At 39.0% G+C, this 24389-nt stretch overlaps 1 protein-coding gene and 1 long non-coding RNA gene across 3 annotated transcripts; one reads left to right on the forward strand and one right to left on the reverse strand.

The window, feature by feature from the left end:
- Positions 1-1275: 1275 nt before the first annotated feature.
- LOC141834393 (uncharacterized) lies at positions 1276-3053 on the reverse strand. The gene is made up of 3 exons (XR_012602330.1): positions 2881-3053; positions 2135-2221; positions 1276-1347 (listed from the first exon to the last, which is right to left on the reverse strand). It is a non-coding gene; the product is annotated as an uncharacterized LOC141834393 (long non-coding RNA).
- Positions 3054-9251: 6198 nt separating this feature from the next.
- Positions 9252-22350, forward strand: LOC141834705 (indole-3-acetaldehyde oxidase-like). 2 transcript variants are annotated; one of them, XM_074722042.1, is made up of 10 exons: positions 9252-9478; positions 14908-16548; positions 17395-17654; positions 17826-18035; positions 19121-19339; positions 20066-21031; positions 21221-21313; positions 21404-21502; positions 21592-21781; positions 21994-22350. In XM_074722042.1, exons 1-10 carry the CDS (start codon positions 9340-9342, stop codon positions 22221-22223), a joined length of 4047 nt encoding a protein of 1348 aa, XP_074578143.1. In that variant the 5' UTR covers positions 9252-9339; the 3' UTR covers positions 22224-22350. The 2 variants fall into 2 exon arrangements, with proteins under 2 accessions (XP_074578143.1, XP_074578145.1); XM_074722044.1 differs by lacking the exon at positions 9252-9478 and adding an exon at positions 13685-13820.
- The last annotated feature ends 2039 nt before the right edge of the window (positions 22351-24389 follow it).

Raw genomic sequence — 24389 nt, forward strand, 5'->3', positions numbered from 1 at the left:
TTAATATTGAACCATACCATTAATATTATTAAAATATTATAAATATATTAAATAAAAATTGTAATTATATAATTTAAATAAAATTAAAAATAAAATTTTTTAATGAATCGTCAATTTACTATCGATTGAAACCGGTAGCTAAACTCATGATTGAGTTGTCGGTTAATTAGGGCCCTAACCCTTAATCGACTCATCTCTAGACGGACCAGTGATGGGTTAGACCCATTGAATCAGGTCAATGGGTAAGAAATCCGTTGTCCCAATTATGGGTCAGGGGTCAGGCGTGAATCTAGTTTGGACCTACACTAGGTAAGGGCTAGCTTGACCACTTAGCTATTTAACACTCGAGCATTCGACACTTAGCCACTCGATGCTCGATCAATGCTCAGTCATTTGGCACTCAATCAACACTCAATGCTCAGTCATTCGACACTCAATGCTCGACCATTCAACACTCGATCGACACTTAGTGTTTGACCATTCGTCGCTCGTCCACTCGATTATTCAGCGCTCAGCCTCTCTCGGTTGCTTGGTTAGGATCGAACTATTCCTTTTAATCGTCTGACCAAGATTGAGATTATACCATGAGTCTTCTCTCGACACTTAGTGACCCAACCCACTCCGCTCCACCATATGATGGACTTTGACGGATCAAGCTATCTCTGTTAGCCACTCAGCCAAGATTGAGTAACCTATCCTGGCCTCTTGGCCATGATTGATCTTTTTGTAAAACCTAGAAACAATATTAGGTATTTTGCAGCGGAAATAAGATCGAGTTTTACCTCCTGCCATCAAGTTCGTCAGCTGCAATGATCTGTTCTTCTGGCCCTTTGCTCCACACAAGATGCGATGGTGTTATTTTTCTTCATGAAGAAGATAACAAGCAGAGCCAGGTTCCAGGGACCAGTTCGTAGCTTTTTCCAACTCTTTCTCAATACTCTCCATCATAAGTATTGGAAAAAGGATATATAGAGGTATGGAGTCATGGGGTGGCAGTTCCAAATCATGGACCACAACATGGAGTCGTGGTTGCTCCATGGCCAATGGAGCCAAAATAACTAACATTCTGTAACGCCCCTCCTCCTTTCTAATAGGGGGGATGTTACGTATACCTTATCATTATTAAATTATTGGTAGAAAATCCAATAGATAAATTCTATCAAAAGGAATATTCTTATAACGGAATAAAACAACTGTTCAATTTAAGATGCGGAAGCCATTGATATAAAAGACATAATTGATATAAGGTGTATTCATTTATTTATTCTAATCCGCTGTTCCGCCGCCACACACACCAAACACTGCTCCTGCTGCCTCCCGTCACTTAAACCTTTTCTTATCCTCTATCTGCAGTATAAGAAATGCAACTATAAGCAAAGCTTAGTAAGTACATACCTAGTCTCACAAAATAACGAAAATCATTGCATACTTTCTTTTGGAATTAAACAGGAAAGGACTTGTAGTTATAAAGACATGTACTTAAGCAAAAGTTACCTGACCATGGAATTACTTATATTGCATAGAAAGTTTCTTAGCTTCTTTATATTTGAAAATTCATACTTTTGAAAATAAGTAAACATACTTAAACATACTTATGGGCCCTGGCGAAGTATCAATGCGCGCATCTCTGATAGGACTCGGGGTAGCTAGCCACCGAATGCTACCAGAGGACTTATCTTATCAGGCGACCTTTGGCCTGGAATTCCTTTCCTTATGGGCGAACCTTTGGCCCGGAATTCATTGTGGGCGAACCTTTGGCCCGATACCCGCCTCTTAAAAGTAAAATACATTTCTTTACATAAAGTTCTTATACTTTTACTTACTATATCTTTGTCCTTTCATCAATCATTTATCATACTTTACTTCCATCCTAAATAGGAAGAATAATTTACATATTCATGGTTAAATCCTAAATCATGCTATGGAAAGAACATATATATATTCCTATTTTAACCTGAATCATACTAGGGGAAGAACACATAAACACATTCACGTCTAACATAAATCATGTCATGGAAAGAGCATACATATAAATACATTCATGTTTAACAGAAATCATGTCATGGAAAGCTTAACAGAATCATGCGAAAGAACCATACGAAAATAACTTATACTGCAGGTGAGATGTACTTACCTTGTCCGCTCACTAGGGTTTTAACGCTAAGGTTTGTGAAATCGGAGCTCTTCCTCCGAGGTGCTCTTAGTGCTTTTTCCTCGTGACCTAGCAACAATCATAACTATAACTTAACCATAATGATACAATTATCCTAGCCTCATCACTCAACCGGGTAAAGAGTTAATCCTATCTCAATCTAACTAATCATTTTCAATTTATCTAATTAACTGATGAAGCCTCAATATTAACTTGATTAACCCTAATTAACTAACTACTATCCATTATCTAACTTACCATATACTTGCTATTTAAACCAATTAATTAAGAAATTCATAAAACTACTTATTTCTAATTAATTACTAATCAACCTATTAATTACTACTTAATATGTAATTAAACAGATCAATCATCATTAAACTGAGTTATCAACTATCCATTATAAAATCAAACCGTAATTGATAAGCTAATCAATTGATCATCTAATAATCTTAATTAATCAAACTTATCCAATTAACTCAATTAATCATCTGATTAACATCAATTAATTAATTAATTAAACTAATTAATTCTCTAATTACTAATTGCTTGCTAAACTTATTAAGATAATTAGTTACTAACTATTAATTATTTAACTAATTATTAACCTAAAGAACATAGATTAATAATCTAATTAACCTAGATTAATCAAGCTCTTAATTAATTAAATCTTACATTAATTAACTAATCTAATTAATTGATTAATCTAATTAATTGATTAATCGAACCTCTGCTACTCGTCTTCTCCGTCTTCTCCACGCGAACAGGGCAGCAGCGGGGCGTCTTCACGCGGCGGACGGCAACAGGTGTCGGCCGGAGGGAATATCACCGGCGGCCGAGGAGGGAGAGTGCAGGTAGCGGCGGCTTCGTGCGGCAGAGAACGGCTGGTGGCGGTGCTGAGCAGGGCGCGACGGCTTCGAGCAGAGGAGCTGCGGCGGCAGTGAGGGAGGAAGAGGGCGGCGGCGGCGCGCCGATGAGTCCTCTCCACACGAGCAGGCGACGGCGGTCGGGCGCGAAGGGAGCTCGGTGGCGGCGGCGACTCCCCCCTCGCTCGGCCTTTTAAAGGCCGCCTACCCGACGTTTTCGCCGACGGACGCGGCGCGAGGGCGGCGTCCTTCGGTTCCGCCGAACTCGGAAGACGCGGTCGCGGTGGGACGCGGGTCGCGCGGGCGTGGGAGAGAAACAGTGCACACGGCGTTATTTTGAGGAGTGCACAGTAACTTTACCGGCTAAACCCAATTAAATCTAAGTTCTTCTTGGTTTACTACCATATGTTTATTTGGCTAAATCCCATTATAACGATTGAACCGAACCGGGTTCAAATTTTGGTTCACTTGGTTTACTAACCAAACGACCTCCGATTTGATCCAAACAAGTTTTGTTGGATTCGTTTTACGAGACAAACCTTTTTATCCATTTTATTTTATTAAACTCTCTTCTATTGTTTAACTAAAGTACTTTTATTAGAATTTTAAATCTAATTAAAATTCCTAAAAATAGGGAGAAATAATCTCAACACTCTCCTGAGTAGTAGGATCATGTTGTTCAACAGGTTGTCCAACAATTTCAGGTATTTGCTGAACCTCAGTATCTACTGGAGTTGGATCAGTAGTTTGTGGAACCTCTTGGACCTGTTGCTCAATATGCGCATGAACACAAGGCGCATTCTGAACTATAACAATTGGTCCACTAGTTGAAGTGGAGCATTGAGCATCTTGATGATCTTTCCCAAGACCAGGGTCTTGAAAACGATCATTGATTAAATCTCAAGAAATTTGGCACTGATTAAATCATTTTCAAGAAATTTGGCATTTCTTGATTCCACAAACCTAGTGCTATGAGAATGACAATAAAATCTATATCCTTTGGATCTTTCGGCATAACCAACAAAATATGCACTTAAGGTCCTCGGGTCCAACTTCCTTTCATGTGGATTGTAAATCCTCACCTCGGCTGGGCAACCCCAAACGCGTAGATGTCGCAAACTCGGTTTCCAACCTTTAAACAATTCAAAAGGTGTCTTTTGGACAGCTTTGGTTGGAACTCGATTTAATATATACGCCGCCGTCTTTAAGGCTTCAGTCCATAAGGACCTAGGAAGTTTGGAGCTAGCAAGCATGCTCCTGACCATGTCCATTAAAGTTCGATTTCTTCTCTCAGCTACACCATTTTGATCTGGAGAACCAGGTAAGGTGTATTGGGCAACAATCCCACAATCTTGAAGAAACTTTGCAAATGGACCGGTAGCTTGTCCACTCTCAGTGTATCTACCATAGTATTCTCCTCCTCTATCAGATCTTACGATCTTAATTTGTTTGTCACATTGTTTCTCTACTTCAGCCTTAAAAGTTTTGAAAGCATCAAGTGCTTCACTTTTGCTGTTTAATAAGTAGAGATACATGTAACGAGAATAATCATCAATAAAGGAGATGAAGTACTTATCACGGTATGATTCTATATCAGGACTACAAATATCTGTATGAATTATTTCTAACAATTGAGAATTTCTCTTGGCATTTTTCTTTGACTTGTTAGTCTGCTTACCTTTAATGCAGTCTATACAAGTACTAAAGTCGGTCCAATCAAGAGCACTAAGTACTCCATCATGTACCAACCTCTTAATTCTATCAATGGAGATATGTCCCAATCTCCTATGCCACAAATTAGAGGAACTCTCATTAATGACACATCGTTTAACCCCAACATGCATAGAAGAATAGTGATTATCATTTTCTAAATTAAGACGGAAAAGACCATCAGACAATGTACCACATCCAATAATTTCAGATCCATTAGAAATACTGAAAGATGAATTTGAAAAATTAAAGGAATATCCAACAGATACAAGTCTTGAAACTGAAATTAAATTCCTAGCAAAACCAGGAATATAAAATGTCTTTTCCAAACTTAAAATAAAACCACTATCTAAAATAAGCTTGCAAATGCCAATGACTTCCACATGTGAGGACATTTTGTTTCCAGAATAAATGTAACACTCACTTCCCACTGGTTTCCGTAGGTCTTGCAAGCCCTGCAAGGAGTTGGTAACATGGATTGAAGAACCAGAGTCAATCCACCATGTGTCATGAGTAACATCAATCATGTTAGATTCATAACAGACAAAAGAGAGTTGAGTACCTTTCTTATCAAGCCACTGTTTGAACTTGGTGCAATCTTTCCTTAAATGCCCTTTCTTCTTGCAGAAGAAACATTTGGAACTTTTCTGAATGTCCCCTTTGGCAGGAATCTTGCCCTTGTTCTTGGCTTGAAATATCTTCTTCTTTCCAGGTGTAGTGAAATTCACTTTCTCACCCTCTTCCACTGCAAGTCTACCCTCCTCTTGAACACACATGGTCATAAGTTCATTAATTGACCATTTCTCTTTATGTGTGTTATAAGAGATTTTAAATGGGGCATATTGCGGTGGTAAAGTGTTGAGAATGTAATGCACTAGAAAAGAGTCAGACATTTCAACCTCAAGCCTCTTTAATTGAGCTGCAATGTCTCTCATCCTCATAATGTGGTCACGTACACCGCGTATCCCACTTAGCTTCATGGATGAGAACTGGTGAATTAAGGTGCTTGCTAAAGCCTTGTCTGAAGACACAAATTGATCATCTATGGCCTTCAACAAGTCACGAACATTGTCATAATGCTCAAGGGAACCCCTGATGCCATCTGAAATTTTGGTCTTTATGAACATTATTGAGAAGCGATTAGATCGCTCCCATTTTTCATAAAGAGCAACATTTTCAGGAGGCGGTTCATCCTTCCTTATGGCGTAATCAATGTCCTTGCACCCTAGATGAAGGAGAGTTCTCTCCTTCCAAATTTTATAATTGTCCCCTCGGAGCTCAGGAACATCACATATCATATCAGAGAAATTAACAGACTGACAAACTACAAAAATAAATAACCATACTCATGTTACAAAATTTGAAGTTAATTAAACAACATAACATATCTACCAATGCAAAATATGTCTAAATTATGAATCTACTGACATAAAACTTACCTGTGGGTTGAAGCATTAATTCAATTAGATTCATATAACAATATGATAAAATCATCAAATTATGCCCTTAATTTCTAATCCCTGTGGGTAAATTAGAAAACATAAATTGATATTTTATCCTAATTAATCATATAAAATATAATAAATTTTCCTGTGGGATAAAATTTATCATATTTTAATAATTAATTATTTCAATATGATCCCATAACGAAATATAATTTTAATTTTCTAAGGATGCTGTGGCTACTCCTTAAATTAAAATTATTAGGATCAAAATTTGAAATATTCAAGTTAAAAATTATTGACAAACTTTATGCAATAATTTTAATTGGAATGAATCCAATATTGCTAACTCAATTTAACCAATTAATTAGACTTAAAATAAATTCTAATTAATTGAGTTACTTTAATAAACATGAATTTCAATTATGCACTAATTGGAATCCAACAACAAAATAATAATAATAATAATTTTTATAAAGGAATCATAATAATAATAAATTATTATTATTTTCTAACTATCTTTAAGGTCGTGGTGCCATTTGCTATCAATAATTTTTTTTTTAAATAAATAAAAATCTGATTAAAATTACTACACGTTCCGTTTCCACCTTTCCCAATTCTTCTGCCGCGTGCACAGCGCCTGCACGTCGCCGCCCGCTGTGGAGAACGTCTGCCCTCGCCGATTGCCCACACACAGCGTCACCGGCGCCCAGCCTTGCTGGCGACGCCTGCCATGCCGAAGATGAAGCGGCTGCCATGCCAAATTGAAGCAGCGCTCGTCAGGTTCATGATGGCATCAGAGGGCTCAACAGATCGGTTCATCCGTCACGAAGACGACTGACGGCGCTGCCGAGGACAACACATGTGCGCTGTTCTTGTGTCTTTGGCCAAAATAGCACTGTTTACACATATCAGTGCTGCCGCTTGCAACATGGCTGAACAGAGAAATCGCAGGATTGCCACCGCTTGCAACGTCGGCCAAAACAGAGAATCGGGAAGACGAGGCCAAAACAGATAATCGTGAAGAACAGATAAGTTGGAAAACCTAATTTTAATTTTGTTCTTTGTTTTGTAAACGAAAACAAGCATGTAAACAAGCCAAGATTATTTCTGTTCTTCGTTTTGTAAACGTAAACAAAAGAATTTTAAAGATTCGTCAAGAAAAATTGAGGCAGAGGTATCGTTAGCTCTGATACCAAATGTAAAACCTAGAAACAATATTAGGTATTTTGCAGCGGAAATAAGATCGAGTTTTACCTCCTGCCATCAAGTTCGTATGCTTGCAGATGATCTGTTCTTCTGGCCCTTTGCTCCACACAAGATGCGATGGTGTTATTTTTCTTCACGAAGAAGACAACAAGCAGAGCCAGGTTCCAGGGACCAGTTCGTAGCTTTTTCCAACTCTTTCTCAATACTCTCCATCATAAGTATTGGAAAAAGAATATATAGAGGTATGGAGTCATGGGGTGGCAGTTCCAAATCATGGACCACAACATGGAGTCGTGGTTGCTCCATGGCCAATGGAGCCAAAATAACCAACACTTTTTGGACAAGAGTGAGTCTTCTCTATTATCCCTTAATGACGCTCAACCACTCGATTACTCGCCCATTCAACGCTTAGCTACTCGACTATTCGACCTTTCGATGCTCGCCCACTCATCGTTCGATGGTTAACTTCTCCTCGCTGCTCGACCACAATAGAGCTATCTCTCTCGATCAGGGTAGTCGAATCTAGTTATCTCTCTCAATCATTCGTGGTTGAGCTATTGGTCGTTCGATTGGATCTATCTATCCTGGCTGCTTGGTAGAGATTGAGTTAATTACCTATCTTGGCCTCTGGTTAGAATTGAGTTTTCTCTCACGCCTCTCAATAAGGATCAAGTCTTCTCTCTTGGATTTCTAGACAGGAGTGAGTCTTCTCTCTTATCCTTTGCCTACAGATTGTACTCTTACACTCTCCCGTCTTTGTGGCTTATCCGAGAAAAGAGATTGAAACGATCTTCTATATTATCTTCTTACTGACTTTGTTGGTCGTCCGAATCGAGAGATCAAGGCAGTTTTTCATATTATTCTCTTTTAGATCTTGTTGGTCTTCCAAATCAAGAGATTGCGACCATCTTCTCTACTGTTCTCTCCATGATTTTGTTGGTTTTCCAAACAGAGGGATCATGTCGTTTTCATATTATACTCTCCATGGTTTCGTTGGTCTTGTGGATAGTGTGCTCAAACTAGTCAACCCATATGGCGGGGTGGACCAATCCACCAAAATCCATCATATGGTAGAGTGGGGGTGGGTTGGGTCGGTCCATCATCTTAACAAATTAGGAAATTTCTAATCTCGACCCAACTCAAAGAAGATTGCAAGTTAGGCGGGCTAACCCAAAAGCCTATATATATATATATATATATATATATATATATATGTAAGATTGAAATTTTTATGTTTGATTGCGGATTAGGTGGGTTAAGCCCTTGAGTCCACCAAAAAATAAATAAATAATAAAAAAATCAAAATTTAAATTTGATTGCGGATTAGGTGAGTTTAGCTCACGAACCCATTACATTTTCCACTTGTATTTTCAATTTTAGAAGATAAAAAAATTTCTCAACTCGCGGATCAATCCCAGCCCACTATGAGTCGACCCACATAGATTATGGGCCCAGATGGGCTTTAAAATCAGTTGATAAAATATCAATCTGACCTAATTATTAGATTGTTTGATGGGACAGATCAATCTAACGAACCTAATCTAAATTAACAGTTATATTAATACTGGACTCAATTAAAAAAATCATAAAAATATAGAGTAGTCGATTTATTTACCGCTCAATTTAATATAATTATTTGTTGATGGATCAAACTAGTTAGGTACGATCAAACTCGCCATATTCTATCATCTCTAATTAGAACTGCTTCAATTTATAGACAAAAGAATGCAACGCAAAATTTAGAGCATTTTCGACAAAGTGACGGGGCAAAATGAAATTTTTGCTAAACCTACTCGTCACATAATTAAAGACAAACGCGGAGAACTTCACTTTCAAATTTCTTCGAACGGGTGCAAGAGGAGACGTCTCTGTCTCACCTCTTCGTTAGAAATCGACACGTAAAGCGCGATGATAAAGGGCGGCCTACATCCAGCACCTCGGATCGGGCAGATCCCGCAAGATGGCAGCTGCAGGAAAGCTGGTGTTCGCCGTCAACGGGGAGCGCTTCGAGATCGCCGAGGTGGATCCTTCCACCACCTTACTGGAGTTCTTGAGGACTCGCTCCCGGTTCACGGGTCCTAAGCTCGGGTGCGGAGAGGGTATGCATGCCCTCTATTTCTATTCGTAGGTTCTTGTCGCATGTAAGGCACGCTGAATGGTTCCCAAAGCTTTCTCTTCTTTCTCTGATCACTTGAGCTATTTCTTGATGAAGACGAGTATTTGAGCGCTTACTTAGCTTATTTTAGGTTTCTTTTCGTCGGATAGTTTTATTATTGTTTTTTGATACATGTTCCGGCACTCCAATCTTATCACTTCTTTCCTTTTGTTTTACGGTAAAAAAAGAAAGGGATTCCGTTGGCTAAAATAAGAAAAAGGGGCTTCGGAATTCATGATCTCATCATATTTTTCTTTGTTTTGTTCGTCAGCGTTTCTTTTCTTTCTATTCGGAAAAGGTGCAATTTCTTTGGCTCCTGATTTCTTTTTTGCTTGTTCTGATGCTGAACGATTTCTCTTTGAAGTGGTTCTGTTTCGGTGTGAATAATTAGTTCTGAATTAAAATATTTCTTCTATGTCTAGCTATGCTGCGGCCTGGGTATAACTTAGTACTTGATAGCGAAGCAGTTGTAAAGATCTCGACACACGTGGGGTCTATCTATTTATTATGAGTTAGTGTATCTTATCAAGAAAATCAAGATTTAAACCGTCTAGTGGTGATACGTCAGACGTAATACCTACCTCCGTGCCTAACGCCGACTCCAAACCTGATCGCTCTACCGCTCAACTACCCAACCGCTCGAGCTTCCCACTTAGTCCAGTGGGCAAGCAGCGGCTTGACTCTTGTTTGAGCATCCTACTTGATGCTCCATTGACTTTGCTGAAGCCGTGATCTCCTAGCCAGAAGTTGATTTCTCAGTCAGCTCAGCTCTGGGCCGGCTCAAAGCATAGGCCACTAAGGCCTATGCCTAGGACCCCAATTTTAGTGGGGCCCATTATTATTTAAAAAAATATTTTAATAAATTTTTTTTATATCAATCAAACAATGTATTCGTTTTGTGAGATCATAGTGCTTCGATTTCTGCAGGGCCACATCATGTTTGCATGGTTACACATGAGAATTTGATGCCGCTTCGTGCATTTGATGTATTGCTCACGCCTGCTTGCCTATATGCATGAGAAGTTGCTACATGCATAAGAATTAAGCATGGCTAAATTGATGCATCATTCTAAAAATAACAGTAAAACTAATTAATTTTATATTAATTATAATTATTATATTATTATAAAAATATAAAATTTTATTTATATGTCAATTTCCTTTTCTTTTATCTTATTTTATATCTTCATTCTCTTAAGAGCTAACAGATTAATACTGTGGATCTCATTTTATATGATATAAAAAATTTAAAATTACTTAATGATAATTTTTTAAAAATAAAATATTTAAATCTTAAAATTTTTTAACACATAACATGTGATATTGATGATTTAGATTTATTTTTAGAATTAAAAGTTTTTTAAAAAATAATAAATCCAGAATTATAAATCACAATTGAGGTATTAAAAAATTAAATTATTTTCCTAATGCATGAATAATTTATAAAATATTATTAACTATACTTATTAGTAGCTTCAGCAAAAAGAAATTTTTCAAAATTAAAATTAATAAAGTCTTATTTACGTTCAACAATGTCTTGAAAAAGATTAAATAATCTAGTAATTTTATCATTTAAAAAAATTTATTAACAAAATTTGAATATAAAAATTTAATTAATAATTTTGCATTTCAATAAAAAAATTTAAACCCGTTGTTGTCGATCTCAAATCCGAATGAAAAAAAGATAAGAGAAAATTTTATATTTAAAAAAATATATTAAAGGTCTAAAAAAAATTTTAGCCTAGGGCCCCATAAAACCTTGAGACGGCCTGCCTCAGCTTTTTTGAATCAGCGCTTCTGCCCAGACTGCCACCTGAAGGACATGTGCATTGATACAATATTTGGTGATAACTCACTTATCTTATCAGTCCAGTATGATTAACGCAGCATGATCCTGAATCATATTGAATATGGACGATAATACATTTAACTACCGCAGTGACATGATATTCTTCTTATCTTGGATGTAACACCCTTTGATCGTCGATGAGATGTTCATCTGATGACTCCATATAATGACCTTATTTCTCGCGGACACAAGTATGTGCACACACAATCAACATTCCCAGTCTTTTACATTTCTGAGCTTTCTTCTCACGGCCGGACTTCAGCGTCGTAGGAACTGAGCTAGGGCACCTTCCTGGCATCCGTTCTCACCCTTCTTATCTTTGCAGCTTGCTAGGAGTGTTACCGTCTCTTCTCAGTTCGTTGGTCTTGTGAGACTTCGTGCATTAGCGTCACAGCTTGGTGTTTGGCTATTCATCTGGAGGGGATCTCAAGCAGGAACATAAGTGGCGCCGTTGTGGGAATAATTGATCCTGAATTGAAACGTTTTGATGGATGAGTCCGGTAGACCAATCATCATCATCATGACTCATGATGAGTTCAACCAGATTGTGACTGTTGCTGTCCAAGCGGCCTCACAGAATCACCCCAGAAACTCCTCTTAGAGATCCGACCAAGGGGCAAGGGACCTTGGTTAGGAAAAACAAGTGAACCAGAGAGCTCGTTTTTTACTCGACGTTTCCCAAAAGAGGAGCTGCCTCGTGGACCAACTCAAGCCTACTGTGAGCCGACCTGTGCAGATTATGGGCTCAGACAGATTAATCCATCTGAACTCATTTTAAAATGAGTTGATAAAATATATCAATCCAACCTATATAAATTATTTGACAGAGCAGGTCATCCCAATGAACCTGTTCCGACTGGATGTCGTCAACAGTCAAGCCACCAGTCAATAATAAGTTACCTCAACCTTTGTGGGTCCCACGGATGAGAAGAATCTGAGGAAGCAAAGAACTGAGCAAGCAGGCTAGCAAGACGCCGGGGATTCCCGGCAAGACCACTCCGACGCTCAAGTCAGAAAAGAGTAGGAAGGAAGTATGTATGTAAGTATATGTAAAAAATTTCAAAGAGCCTTTTTTTATACATGTGGGAGTTTATATAATAGCTGAGGAAGCGTGATCTTCGGAGATTAACGCATGTGCTTCGCTGTTAATGTGTCATTAAAACAGTATTAAGGGCATGACCTTTGACGATTTCCAAACATCCAATGGCCCAGCGGGGTTGATTATCTTTATTCGACGATTGTGCGCATAAGTGTGTGTGATTTTCGGAGACCAAGTTTGGGAATTCGATCGTCGTCCTTATCCTTTTGGATGAGCTGATAAGTCTGAGCTAAGGAGAAGGGTCAATCTATTTGCCTGTTGATGGCTGACCTGACGCGTGAGATCGAAAGATGTGTGGCTGAGCTATATGAATGACCGAGCTATGAGAGCATGTGGCTGAATTGTATGAATGGCCGAGCTGTGAGAGCATGTGGTCAAGTTGTATGAATGCATAGATAAATGTGTGGTCGAGCTGAACTAAGTGTGTGACCGAACTCACCTAAATGTATGGCTGAGCCGAACTGAGCGTGCAGTCGACCTCACCTAAATGTGTGGCTGAGTTGAACTGAGTGTGAGGGCGAGCTGACCTGTATGTGTGGTCGAGTTGACCTGAGTGACAAAGCTACTGAGTTGACAAAGTGGCAGAGTGGCCGAGCTGACAGAGCTGTCGAGCTAAGCCGAGCTACCGAACTGTTGAATGACAGAGTGGCCAAGTTGAGCTGAGGTTTGCACATATAGGTCTTCAGACAAGTTTTATTTATTTTTTAACTTTTGACTCAAAAGATCAATTTAATTTTTGACTATATATACCACACAGGAACAGTAAATTCCACCGTATCATAACCTAATCTAAATTAACAGTTGTATTTATACTTGTTGGTGGACTCAATTAAAAAAATCATAAAAATATAGATTAGTTGATTTATTTACCACTCAATTTAATTTAATTATTTATCGATGGATCAAACTAGTTATGGTACGATCAAACTAGCCATATTTTATCATCTCTAATTAGAACGTGCTTTAATTTATAGATAAAAGAATGAAACGCAAAATTTTGAGCATTTTCGACAAAGTGACGGGGGCAAAATGAAATTTTTGCTAAACTTACTCGTCACACAAAGAGAAACGCGGAGAATTTCGCTTTCGAATATCTTCGACCCGGCACTTCATCTTCCACGGACAATGGCGAAAGGCTCGTATGCAGTATACTCTTACTATATACATCCAGCTCCTCGATCGGATCGGGCGGATCCCGTGAGATGGCAGCTGGAAAGCTGGTGTTCGCCGTCAACGGGGAGCGCTTCGAGATCGCCGAGGTGGATCCTTCCACCACCTTACTGGAGTTCTTGAGGACTCGCTCCCGGTTTACGGGTCCTAAGCTCGGATGCGGAGAGGGTATGCATGCCCTCTATTTCTATTCTTAGGTTCTTGCCGCATGTAAGGCGCTGAATGGTTCGTAAAGCTTTCTTTCTTTCTCTCACTCGAGCTTTTTCTCGATGAAGATTGAAGACGAGTGTTTGTTTTTTCTATACGCTCTAAGATGTTTCTTTCAAACCGTACATGGGACCTCAGCCTCGTACGGACACAAATAAATAAAAGGATTGGTTCGGTGTTCGGTCTTATCACTTCATTCCTTTTGCTTTTTTTAGGGTAAAAAACAAAGGAAGAGATTCCGTTCGCTAAAATAAGAAAAAAGGGCTTCGGAATTCGTCTCATCGTATTTTCCTTTGTTTTGTTCGTCAGCGTTTCTTTTCCTTCTATTCGGAAAAGGTGCAATTTTTTCGGCTCCTGATTTATACTTCCCATCATTTGAATGTTTCAAATATTAATGTTGTTATACAATCATTTCTTTTTTGGTTGTTCTGATATATGTTGAACGATTTCTCTTTGAAGTGATTCTGTTTCGTGAATTAAAATATTTCTTTTATGACACACCCGCCGCCTCGGTATAACTTAGTGCTTGATAGCAAAGCTGTTGTAAAGTGACACAGGTACGTGGGTTATATCTATTCATCCTAAAATGCTTTTGTTTGAACTAGTATGCTTCGTTTATGATAAAATTTTAGGTGAATTTTGCAAACATGATGTTGTGTCTCTGTTGTGGAGTTGTGTGACGAAACTTTCGCTTAGTTGTCAAGATAGTTACGCGATGCATTTTATGTTTGGGATTCTCATCTAATATTTTGATTTGAATAATTATTGAATAATTTGTAAAAAAATATCTAAGTTTTAAAGATCATATGCTGTTATTAATATACTTATGTGAAATAATAGAATAGCAATATATAATGAAAATCTGCACAAGTGCCATTATTAGCATTCTTCTAGACATGCAAATGAGAAATTGCATCAAGCCCTAGTCTATGTTTGCTTCTATGTGTGATGTGTTTATTGTGATCAATTGATTACATGTTTGTCAGATAATATCTTTATATTTCTGACAAATCCATTGTTTAATATAAATTTTATCTTCATGGATCAGGTGGATGTGGTGCTTGTGTTGTTTTTCTTTCTAAATATGATCCAATTAGTGGCCAAGTGAATGGATCCAGTGTTAGTTCATGCCTCACCTTACTCTGCAGCATAAATTTATGCTCTGTTACCACCACTGAGGGGCTTGGAAATAGCAAGGATGGTTTCCATTCGATTCATCAGAGGTTCGCAGGATTCCATGCATCTCAGTGTGGCTTTTGCACTCCTGGAATGTGTATGTCACTCTTTTCTGCCCTCAACAATGCTGACAATACCAATAGGCCTGAGCCTCCCAGAGGGTTCTCGAAGATCAGAAAATATGAGGCTGAGAAGGCTATTTCTGGCAATCTTTGCCGATGTACTGGATTTAGACCAATTGCAGATGTCTGCAAGAGCTTTGCAGCCGATGTTGATTTGGAGGATTTGGGTTTTAATATATTCTGGGAAAAGCCAGAAGATGCAAATGTGGAAAGATTACCTCCTTACAATCAACACAAAGTCTGCACTTTTCCTGAATTCTTGAAGTGTGAGATCAATTCTTCCATGAATACCTTGAAGAGTTCCAAGGATAATGGCTCACTGGAATGCCAGTGGTATCGACCTGCTAGCTTTGAGGAGCTTTATGAACTTTTGAATTCCAGTGAATTCATTGAAAGTCATGTGAAAATGGTTGTGGGTAACACAATGTCTGGTGTTTACAAGGAAATTAACCTGTATGATAAGTATATTAGTCTCACAGGGATACCAGAACTCTCAATCATTGAAAGGAATAGCAAAGGGTTTACACTTGGAGCCGCTGTGACAATATCTAAAGCTATTGAAGTGCTGAAAGAAAGGGATGGCAGTACACTGAATTCAGAAGGAGAATTGGTCTTTGGTAAAATTGCTGAACATATGGATAAGGTGGCTACACCATTTGTTAGAAATATGGCAAGCTTGGGTGGGAATCTGATTATGGCTCAAAGATACCAGTTTCCTTCAGATATCGCTACAATACTCCTTGCTGCTGGATCAACTGTTTGTCTTCAGATGCCTTCAGAAAGGCTAATTCTTTCACTTGAGGAATTTTTGGAGGGGCCTCCATATGATGATAGAACCATACTTATAAGCATACATATTCCTTATTGGAGTTCAGCAAGTAACTCATCCTTTGGAACGAGCAAATACAATATTATATTTGAAACATACAGAGCAGCTCCACGTCCGCTTGGGAATGCTGTGTCTTATCTAAATTCTGCTTTCTTGGCTCATGTTGCTTCTGATAAGTTCTCTGGGGATATTGTTTTACTGAAACTGCACTTGGCTTTTGGTGCTTATGGCACTGAACATGCCATCAGAGCTAGGAAAGTTGAAAACTTTTTGGTGGGTAAAGTTCTCACGGTCACTGTGCTAATTGAAGCCATTAAATTACTGAAGGAGATCATCGTACCAAAAGAAGGCACTTCTCATCCAAGATACAGAACAAGTTTGGCTGTTGCTTTTCTGTTCAAATTCTTTCAACCACTAACTAAAGACTTGGCTCAGGTTGAGAAGAATAATCTTCACATTCCAGATGTCATATTGTCTTCAAAGCAAGTAGTTGAGTTTAGCACAGAAAACTTTCCTGTTGGCAAACCTATCAAAAAAGTTGCAGCTGAAATTCAAGCCTCTGGTATGTAGTTTTGGGTTATTTCTTTTAATAATTACATCATTTCCTCATATTGTCTCTTCTATACTATGATTTTTCCATCTTATTTTATCAGAAATCAATATATATCTCCATAAAAGATGCATTATATATAGAGAGTGGATGACTTGTGGATCGGCCGAGTACAAAATATGTCATATCTATATTGAAGAGTAAATCGCCCTTAATTAATTTGGTAAAGAAAGCATCTCATATAGGAGGTGAATGACCTACAATTCATTTAATACAAAATGCATCATAATCAAAGGCTTTGATTAAAGGTTGTTAATGAAGTTCAACATCTAATAGTGGTTTTTTCAGTCTGATTAGAGTGACTTCTTGTTGGTTAAAATAATAGTTATAGTGTGTGGCGATTGAACACATGCAATTTATCAAGTCATTGAACTCTATGAACGGGTTTGGCTACATGAAGTTTTTTAGTCCGTTGAACTCTACAAAAGGTTAATATCACTAAGTGTTGTTAGTTATGTGGAAAAAATAAAACCATGTATTCGACACACACAAGTGCCTTTGATTAAGTGATGTTTGAAGTTATAATGTTTTTTTATTTTGTTTTCCATGTAATGTGATATGGATTTGCTTTCACTTCCTTTTTTGGAAAAGTGTATGCTAGTTCATTGATCACTTAGCCAACCCGCTTTGGCAGAAGTTATAGAAATATATTTTGTTTTTAAACCATTTCTTGCGTTATTACCAATGAAATGTGGATGCTTATGACGGTATCATTCTTCAGGTGCTAGATTTTTCTTCTTAAGGCATAGGTTATTTTGCTGTGACCATTATGTTCTATTAATCTTATGATCAAACCAGGTGAAGCACTGTATGTTGATGACATTCCTTCTTCTAAAGATTGCCTCTATGGAGCATTTATTTACAGCACCCAACCTTTTGCTCGTATAAAGGGAATTACATTCAACTCTACTCTGGTATCTAGTAAGATCGTTGCTTATATTAGCATCAATGATATCCCAGAAGGAGGCAAAAACATCGGATCTAGCTTTACATTTGATGACGAACCATTATTTGCTGATTCTTTGACTGAATATTCTGGTCAATGTCTTGGAATTGTGGTATACTCCCTTTGTCCCTCTCTCTGGTTTGCCTGCTATCTATTTTGGTAATGAATATTTAACATCCTGGAGGAGTTAGTTATGATTATTAAAATAAAATCATTTTATATGGTCTTCTAGATTTGCAGTGATCAAAATTCCCTTTGAGATCTGATTACATGACTACTTTAGGTTGCAGAAACACAGAGATACGCCAATATGGCTGCAAAACAAGCAATTGTTCATTATTCCACCGAAGGCTTGGAACCTCCAATTCTCTCTGTTGAAGATGCTGTCAGAAGGTCAAGTTTCTTTGATATCCCTCCATCTCTGTATCCTGCAAAAGTTGGAGATCTGGCCAGAGGAATGGATGAAGCTGATCACAAGATTCTCTCAGCCGAGGTGTGAGCTCTCTTTATTGATTTCATCAAGATAAATGATAATCACTTTGCTATCTTCAGCTTGGTATTGTTTTCTGGCTAGGTGATTATATTTTTCTTGGAGATAATAGTTTAGTCCCACATTATTATGTTTGGGCATTGTATATTCTTACATTCTAATCTTGTTCCGGTTACACTATATGGTTGAGACGTGCCCTTTTGACAATCTATTGAGATGATACAACGGTGTCAAAAATGATGATCGAGCTATTTCCATCTCCTGATACGAGATAACAATGCTAAGGAGTTCGATATGAGTGATAAAAAGCTTGGTAGGATAATATAAAGCTTGATACAACACTGCTTTAATAGCAAAATCATAGGAACCAACAATATAATCATAGAATTGTTCCCAAAATGTATCCACAATAAAAGTAGGGAAAAAATTGTAAGTAAAGCTAACATGGAAAGAAATCCTTTAATTATTCCAAAGTTGATTACTATAACTTACTATTAAGTTAGAGAAATTGTGGCTATCAACATCAAGGAGATGATTTTTTCATTCTCAAATTGTCTGTTTACATGTAAAACTTACATGAAGCTAAGTAATAGAAATGAGCATCATGAGATTGTATAAATCCATTTACAAACTTTTGAAGCACTGCATTAAATCAAAGATGTAGTGTGTGCATCATGGGATTTTTGAAATGCATCTGCAGACTTTTAAAACATCACCTTCATATCACATTGAAGAAAATTGACATGTTAATCTTTGATGGGTTTTTTTGGGTATCACAGATGAGCATGACACTAAATAGGCCCAGTTTCATCTTGAAAGAGAGGGTACATTTCTTGATCTCCTTTACCTTGCCAGATTTATTTTTTTCATTTGGGTTCAGGAGCTGAATGCTAGGAGCATGATAAAAATTAGATAATAGATAAATCCTAAATGACTTTTGCTACAAAGAATGGGTTGAAAATCTTCTTGCTTGCATGCATGATTTTTTCCCCCTTCAATGTTCGCAATCCAGTGAAGGCCCTTTGATGTACTGTATGATTCATATTTACTTGTGTTATGACCTTGTTATCTAATGGCGATATATGCAGGTTAAACTGGAATCTGAGCATTACTTCTATATGGAAACACAAACAGCCTTTGCCATACCAGATGAAGATGATTGTATAGTGGTTTACAGTTCTACTCAATACCCTGAGGGTACCCAGGGTGTTATTGCAAAATGCCTTGGAATACCACAGCATAATGTTCGTGTGATTACAAGAAGAGTTGGAGGAGGTTTTGGTGGGAAAGCCACTCGATCAAATCCTGTGAGAATCAGAACTTAAAAAATAGAACTTTATTTCACAAGGATATCATTTGGTGATAGATGATCTATATTATTACTTTTTTTTTTAAATAAAGAAGTGCATAATAAGCGTAGAATACAAATTACAGAACTCTTTGCGTAGCATATAAACTAGCATCATTATAGGATCTTGTTTCATGATGTTCTTAATATTTATTTTTGCTACCTATGTTTGGATTTATTAACCAGTTCAGTAGTTAACTTTCTCTATAATTGAAACAAAGCCGAGTTATGTAATTCTTTCATGAAATAAAAAAAATGGAAACCTTAAGAGCAAAGTCAAATCCTTGGCATTATGTAATGAAATTATGCTCAATAAAAGAAGTAGTTTATATTGGCTTGGTAAATCATCATGTTAAATTTTTTTGTAGAAGTCTGCCAGTTACTTTGGTTTCTCTTGTTAATAGATGTAATTTATATTTGAGAAATGATACTTATCTGGAAATTTTGACACTCACAATTGCATGCAGTGGGTAATACGATGTATCACTTTTTATATTTTTAGCTCATTGTACATCCAGTCAAATTATGTCAAATCTCAAAATCGTTCAATCATATCATTTTGCTATATTTTGGGCAAAGCAATAATTAGTATGATGCCATTCTCTATCTCTCCCTCTCTGCCTTTGGAATGTTTATGATTTAGCTAATAAACCCTGAGACTATGGTTTTCCCCTGATGCTCACAGATTGCAACAGCATGTGCTCTCACAGCCTTTAAGTTGCGTCGTCCAATAAAGATGTACCTTGATCGTAGCACGGATATGGTAATGGTAGGAGGAAGGCATCCAATGAAAGTAACCTATTCCGTAGGTTTTAAATCCAATGGAAAGATTACGGCCTTGTACTTGAATTTGTTGGTAAATGCAGGCATATCAGAGGATTATAGTCCACTTATTGCACGTGCCATTATAACTTGTCTAGAAAAATACAATTGGGGTGCTCTTGCTTTTGATATTAAACTATGCAAGACGAATCTTACAAGTAAATCATCGATGCGAGCACCAGGAGAGGTACAGGGATCTTACATTGCCGAAGCTATTATTGAGCATGTAGCATCTTTCCTGTCCTTGGATGTCGATGTAGTGAGAAAAAGAAATTTGCATACATATGAAAGCCTTAAGTTGTTTTATGGAAGCAGCAGTGGAGAAGCTCCAGAATATACTTTACCTGCTATAGTTGATGAGTTGTTTACATCTGCAAGCTACTTCAATCGTCTAGAAATGGTATTGCATTTCAATAGTTGCAACAAATGGAGAAAACGAGGGATTTCCTGGGTACCAATTGTATATGAAGTTGAACCATTGCCAACGCCAGGGAAAGTATCTATTCTAAATGATGGTTCAATTGTTGTTGAAGTCGGAGGAGTTGAAATAGGCCAGGGACTGTGGACAAAGGTGAAGCAAATGGCAGCATTTGGTCTCGAACAGCTATGGGATGAAGGGAGACAACACCTTTTGGATAGGGTTAGAATCATTCAAGCAGATACCCTGAGTTTGGTTCAGGGAGGTTTCACTGCTGGAAGCACCAAATCTGAAGCAAGCTGCCAAGCAGTTCGTCTAGCATGCTCTATTCTAGTCAGCAGATTAAAGCCTCTTAAACAAAGATTAGAAGAACAAATGGGATCAATTTCATGGGACACCCTAATTACCCAGGTGTGTAATTACGCCATTAAGCAAATGCACTACTGTTTATTTATTTGCAAGAACCTAAGCTTATTTCTGTAGTCTGTATGTGTCAGCTAGCTTATGCAAGTGAAGGACAGGATAGATTCTTATATTTTGGAAATCAAAACAGTTACTTCCTTTCATCCATTATGAACTAGTTACCTTATATATATACAGGCAAATTTGCAATATGTGAACTTGTCAGCGAGTACATATTGGGTTCCCCAAGATACTTCATCATATCTAAATTATGGGGCTGCTATAAGCGAGGTAACCTCCTTTGTAGATCATCCATATGATTGACTTGTAATCTCATTGCTTGTCTGTTTTCTTGATTTTTGGAAATTGTGTGCATTCTAGGTAGAAATTGATGTTCTCACTGGAGCTACTACTATATTGAGAGCAGACCTTACATACGACTGTGGACAGAGCTTGAGTCCTGCTGTGGATCTAGGACAGGTTTTTTTTTTTAAATCTGTCCTACTGATTTTACGATCCAAAATCACAATCAAGCGTATGTTCATACTTATATCTGAGTGTTTCTGCAGATTGAAGGGTCTTTTGTTCAAGGAATTGGATTTTTTGTGTGTGAGAAACTCGAGGAAAACTCGGATGGGTTGGTGACTTCTGATGGTACTTGGACATACAAGATCCCTTCTGTCGACACCATCCCAAAGAATTTTAATATCAGAGTCATGAACAGTGGGCATCACAAGGACCGAGTCCTCTCCTCGAAGGGTATGTACATGCTTCAGCTATTTTAGCTTTACTTAATATTCATCTACAACATTAGAAACAAAACAATTACTGAAACAAGTAGATAAAACAAGATTGTCCAACTCCAAGACGTTGAGAATGTAATTGCTCCTTGTTAACAGACCTTATCAAATATAATCCTAATGCACCATTTCACCTTGCTGCCAAGTAGCTGACAAATTTGTTGCACGCAGCTTCTGGGGAGCCACCTTTGCTTCTAGCTGCTTCAGTTCATTCCGCCATACGAAAGGCGATACGATCTGCTCGGGCTGATTTCTCCTCCACTGACCCTAACAATAGCTCGGTTTCATCGTTTCAGTTTGATCCTCCTGCAACCATGACACTGGTAAAAGAGCTCTGTGGCCTAGACACTGTGGAGAAATACTTGGAAGCTTTGGTGCCTACTACTCATGGAGAAGTATGAGGTAGGGTAGTGTGTGTGCCAATCAATGAATGTTTGCATATTCAAATAAGAAATGCTATGATTTTCCTTGTACATTTTATTTGGCATGTGATCTTTAAGTAAGAAATGATATGTTTGTATTGTTGCTCGTCTTGCCTACTGAAATAGATTGATGAAATTATGTGTTACGGTCGTGAGGAGTCGACCGAGTCAAAGACGTAGGATTCGGAATACTAGACCCGACCCTTGTGTCGGCCCTGAGCAATCGACTCGACGGGTCATATGAGTCAGTCCTCAGGCCGCAACTTTAACTCTCGAACCCTCAAACTCGGAGGAGCCCAGCTAAATCCTCGTGGAGATGGACTCCTGAGTCTGAGCCGAGCCGAATTCTCGCGGAGACAGATTTCTAAGTCTGAGCCAAGCCGAATCCTCGTGGAGACAGACTCCTAGATCTGGGCCGAACCCTCGTGGAGACAGACTCCTAGATCCGAGCCAAATCCTCATGACGACCTTCAGTGCCCTGTTCTATTCAAGATCGCTCCTCCCATCATTATTTTTTCTGACATGCCCCTGACACTAATCATGGTCTATACTCTGACAGACACGCGTGACATGATCCTTCAATTGCATGTCAACGATAGGACTTCTCTTCTGACCACTTCATTCCTTCTGACAATATCATTACCAATGATAAGACGTCTTCTTAATTAAGATAGGACATGACACCTATCTCATAGATATATAAGGCTCATTCTTCTGCAGAGGGAGGTACACACACATAAGCCATCTCTGTTCTTCCTCTTCTTCCTCCTTTCTTCTTCGTTTGCTGACTTAGGCATCGGAGTGGTCGCGCTAGGGCACCTCCTGGCCTTCCTTCTCACAATCGTTGTGGTTGCAGGCATTCGAGGTGCGGTGTCCTCTCTCCATTCTAGCCCACTTCACCCTGGTGTCGAGGAGCCGGTGACGCGTCCAAGAGCAGATCTCAACCGAAATATATTTTGGAATCGTCTGTGGGAAGGTTGAAGAGTCCGAATTTGAGACATGCCGATGGATGATTCTCATCGACCTCCTCTCATCACTATGACACCGGAAGAGTTCGGCCAGGTGGTAGCAGCGGCAGTCCTGGCTATTTCCCGGAACCTGTCCGCCGCTCCCGCTCCCCCCTCAAGGATCCCGACTCAATCTGCTGAAGTTCCCCCGATCCTTGCTCGTCGACTGCAGATGCCGACCGAGGTCCCACGAGCCCCCTCCATGAGACCCTTGTAAAAAGTCGACTACTATGGTGCTTCTATGGAGTCTGCAGCCGAGCAAACTCCTCACTGGGATCCTGCCAGGGGTAAAGGTCCCTGGTCAGGAGAAGGTAGCGGGCTCAACATCTCACCTTTCGTCCGAAGAATACTAGAAGAGAGTTGCCCCGGCACTTCATAGCCCCTCAGTTCCCCGACTACATAGGGGCCACTGACCCGGAGGATCATCTGGGACGGTTTGAGAACGCCGCCTTACTGCATTAGTATACGGATGTCATCAAATGCCGAGTTTTCTTGACAACCTTAGCCGGGTCGGCTCTGCGGTGGCTCAACCGACTCCCTCCTTCTTCCATATGCTCCTTCACCGACTTCAAGAGCTCTTTCCTGAGGCACTTCGCCACCAGCAGAACGTATCGAAAGACTTCAATGGATCTTTTTACTGTTAGACATAAGTCCCACGAATCCCTAAAGGAGTATGTGCACCGTTTCAACCAAGTGGCACAGGAAGTGCCCTCGGCGACCTCCGAGGTCCAGGTAAGCGTTTTCTCTCAAGGGCTAATCGAGGGTGACCTCTTCAGATCACTAATTAAAAAAGACCCCCCGAGAACTTCGATATACTGTTGAGTCGGGCGGTCAAGTACATCCATGTCGAAGAAGCTCAATCGGCTTGGCGCAAGGATGTTGATTCCCATCCGCATCCTTTACCCAGTCGCAATCCTCCAACAGTCAACCGAGCAGATCGGAGGCCCCTCCCGTAGCCTCTTCAAAGGCCCGACTCCGAAGCTCCTGCGGCTCCTCCCAAGTCCAGCCATCGCGTCATTCAGGCAGTGGACACTCGACCCGATCAATCCACTGGGGCTCCACGATGGTTGCCGCATTTCTGCGCCTACCATCAATCCCAGAGCCATGCCACTAATGAGTGTCACCAATACGCTCGAGA

Source organism: Curcuma longa, chromosome 9, assembly GCF_044706935.1.
Source record: "Curcuma longa cultivar G26 ecotype Majalengka, Jawa Barat chromosome 9, ITB_CL_G26_1.1, whole genome shotgun sequence".
Classification (NCBI taxonomy): domain Eukaryota; kingdom Viridiplantae; phylum Streptophyta; class Magnoliopsida; order Zingiberales; family Zingiberaceae; genus Curcuma; species Curcuma longa.

Bases quoted from the DNA above. Each gene is read 5' to 3' on its own strand.
- LOC141834705 (XM_074722042.1), top strand. From the start codon at position 9,340: ATGGCAGCTGCAGGAAAGCTGGTGTTCGCCGTCAACGGGGAGCGCTTC. The intron at 9,479-14,907 runs GTATGCATGCCC...TTCATGGATCAG, and splicing joins TAAGCTCGGGTGCGGAGAGG to GTGGATGTGGTGCTTGTGTT. The intron at 17,655-17,825 runs GTATACTCCCTT...TGACTACTTTAG, and splicing joins GTCAATGTCTTGGAATTGTG to GTTGCAGAAACACAGAGATA.